The sequence below is a fragment of the Morone saxatilis genome, unplaced genomic scaffold, assembly GCF_004916995.1.
Source record: "Morone saxatilis isolate NCDOM2014 unplaced genomic scaffold, NCSU_SB_2.0 Contig2, whole genome shotgun sequence".
Lineage (NCBI taxonomy): Eukaryota > Metazoa > Chordata > Actinopteri > Moronidae > Morone > Morone saxatilis.
Window position 1 is genome coordinate 27,429,953 of NW_023339762.1, and position 1,541 is coordinate 27,431,493.

The 1,541-nt window shown below is 38.9% G+C and overlaps 1 protein-coding gene across 1 annotated transcript in view; it reads left to right on the plus strand.

The window, feature by feature from the left end:
* glsl (glutaminase like) overlaps positions 1-1,022 on the plus strand; it is a 9,287-nt gene extending 8,265 nt beyond the window's left edge. Inside the window, exons 19-20 of the mRNA XM_035665754.1 lie at positions 139-279; positions 865-1,022. Of these exons, the coding sequence (XP_035521647.1) occupies positions 139-279; positions 865-943 (220 nt within the window). The 3' untranslated portion in view covers positions 944-1,022. The remainder of the gene's footprint in view (positions 1-138; positions 280-864) is intronic.
* The last annotated feature ends 519 nt before the right edge of the window (positions 1,023-1,541 follow it).

The window sequence follows — 1,541 nt, forward strand, 5'->3', positions numbered from 1 at the left end:
GTGGCGCTGTTAACTACAGTTTAATGAAATAAAACCTTTAATAAGATGTTCAGCTTTGTCTCGTGTACAGAGACATCCGACTGATTATGTGTAGAAATACAAAATATAAACACTCTCTTCTTCTGTGGTTGTCTGCAGGTACTTCCTGTCTGGAGTGGATGTAAACGCTGTCGACTATGACGGCAGGTCGGCTCTGCACGTGGCGGCCGCCGAAGGTCACACAGAGGTCATCCGCTTCCTGCTGGAGAACACCGGAGCGAACGCCGTCCTCCGGGACAGGTGAGTCTCCAGGTGACCGTGTGTCCCACTGGAGCTTCAAATAAACTCAAACTATAAACCGAACAACTACAGAAAATATTCACACTGCAAAAACAATTTATTTCTCTCTTCCACTAAAGTCCTGTAAGGATATTTTTTATATTATCTTGTGTGAATACATTTTTCTAATATTATGGGGTAATTGTAGTACTTGTATAACAATAAGGTCATTTTATAGTAAATGTTTATCCAATCGTAATATTATATGTGTATTCATGAAAAATCATAATGTAAAAATATGAAAAAAGTAGTAGTAAAAGTATTTTTAGATATTTTTCAGAAGAGAAGGAAGGCAGGAAAAAAGGAGATAAAACAAACTCACTGATGCAAATTATTAACTTATTTGCACCCTAACAAGATACAAGACTTTATGGGACAAATCTTCTGGGATATTTCCAAAGATTCAGTGTGAGACATAAACCCTTTATATTATATTATATTATATTATATTTTATTATATATTCATTAAACAGCTGCTCAGGTATCTTTGTGTAATCACTGATTGTTCCTGCAGTGTGTGATAATGTAGTTCTGTCCTTCCACCAGGTGGGGGAGCTCTCCTCTGCAGGAGGCCAGGAGGCACAACAGGGAGGCTGCAGTCCAACTGCTGCAGGGAGCCGTCTGACCCGTCCGACCCATACCTCCACAATCTGACCTTTGACCTCTTTAAAAGGTTCACTGACTAGAACTGTGTCTGCAGGTCGAAGGACAGTGAGCTCATTTAATAATAAATATAATAAAGTTCTGTAAAGAGTTAAACTGGTTATTGGAGGTTCTGTGAGGAGGTTCTCTTTGTCTCCAGACTGAAAGCAACATGTAGTCCAGTTGGCCGGACTCGACTGAATAATTAATATTCTGTTCACGTCCGCTTCTTTTCAAACGCTGCGCTGGAATCTGCTGCAGTGGTTTTTAATAAAGCAGCTTTTGTTTCCTCTGTGGATGTCAGTTAGGAACTAAAAGTAATAAATCGCTCCAAAACTAAACTTTAAAAGTAATATAAAATATGAGCCACATAAACAGACATCAGAGAGAAGATTGATTATTTATAGACAGTTATTATTAATGTCTGCCACCCAGTCAGGTTCCCCTTGAAATCAATGAAAGGAGGCTGTAGAAACACTTCTGTCCACAGGGGGCGCCAGAATCTACACAACATGAACGTAAATATATCACAGAGCAGACTCCGGTCACTTTCTACAAAAAATGGTGGTTTATAATAATTT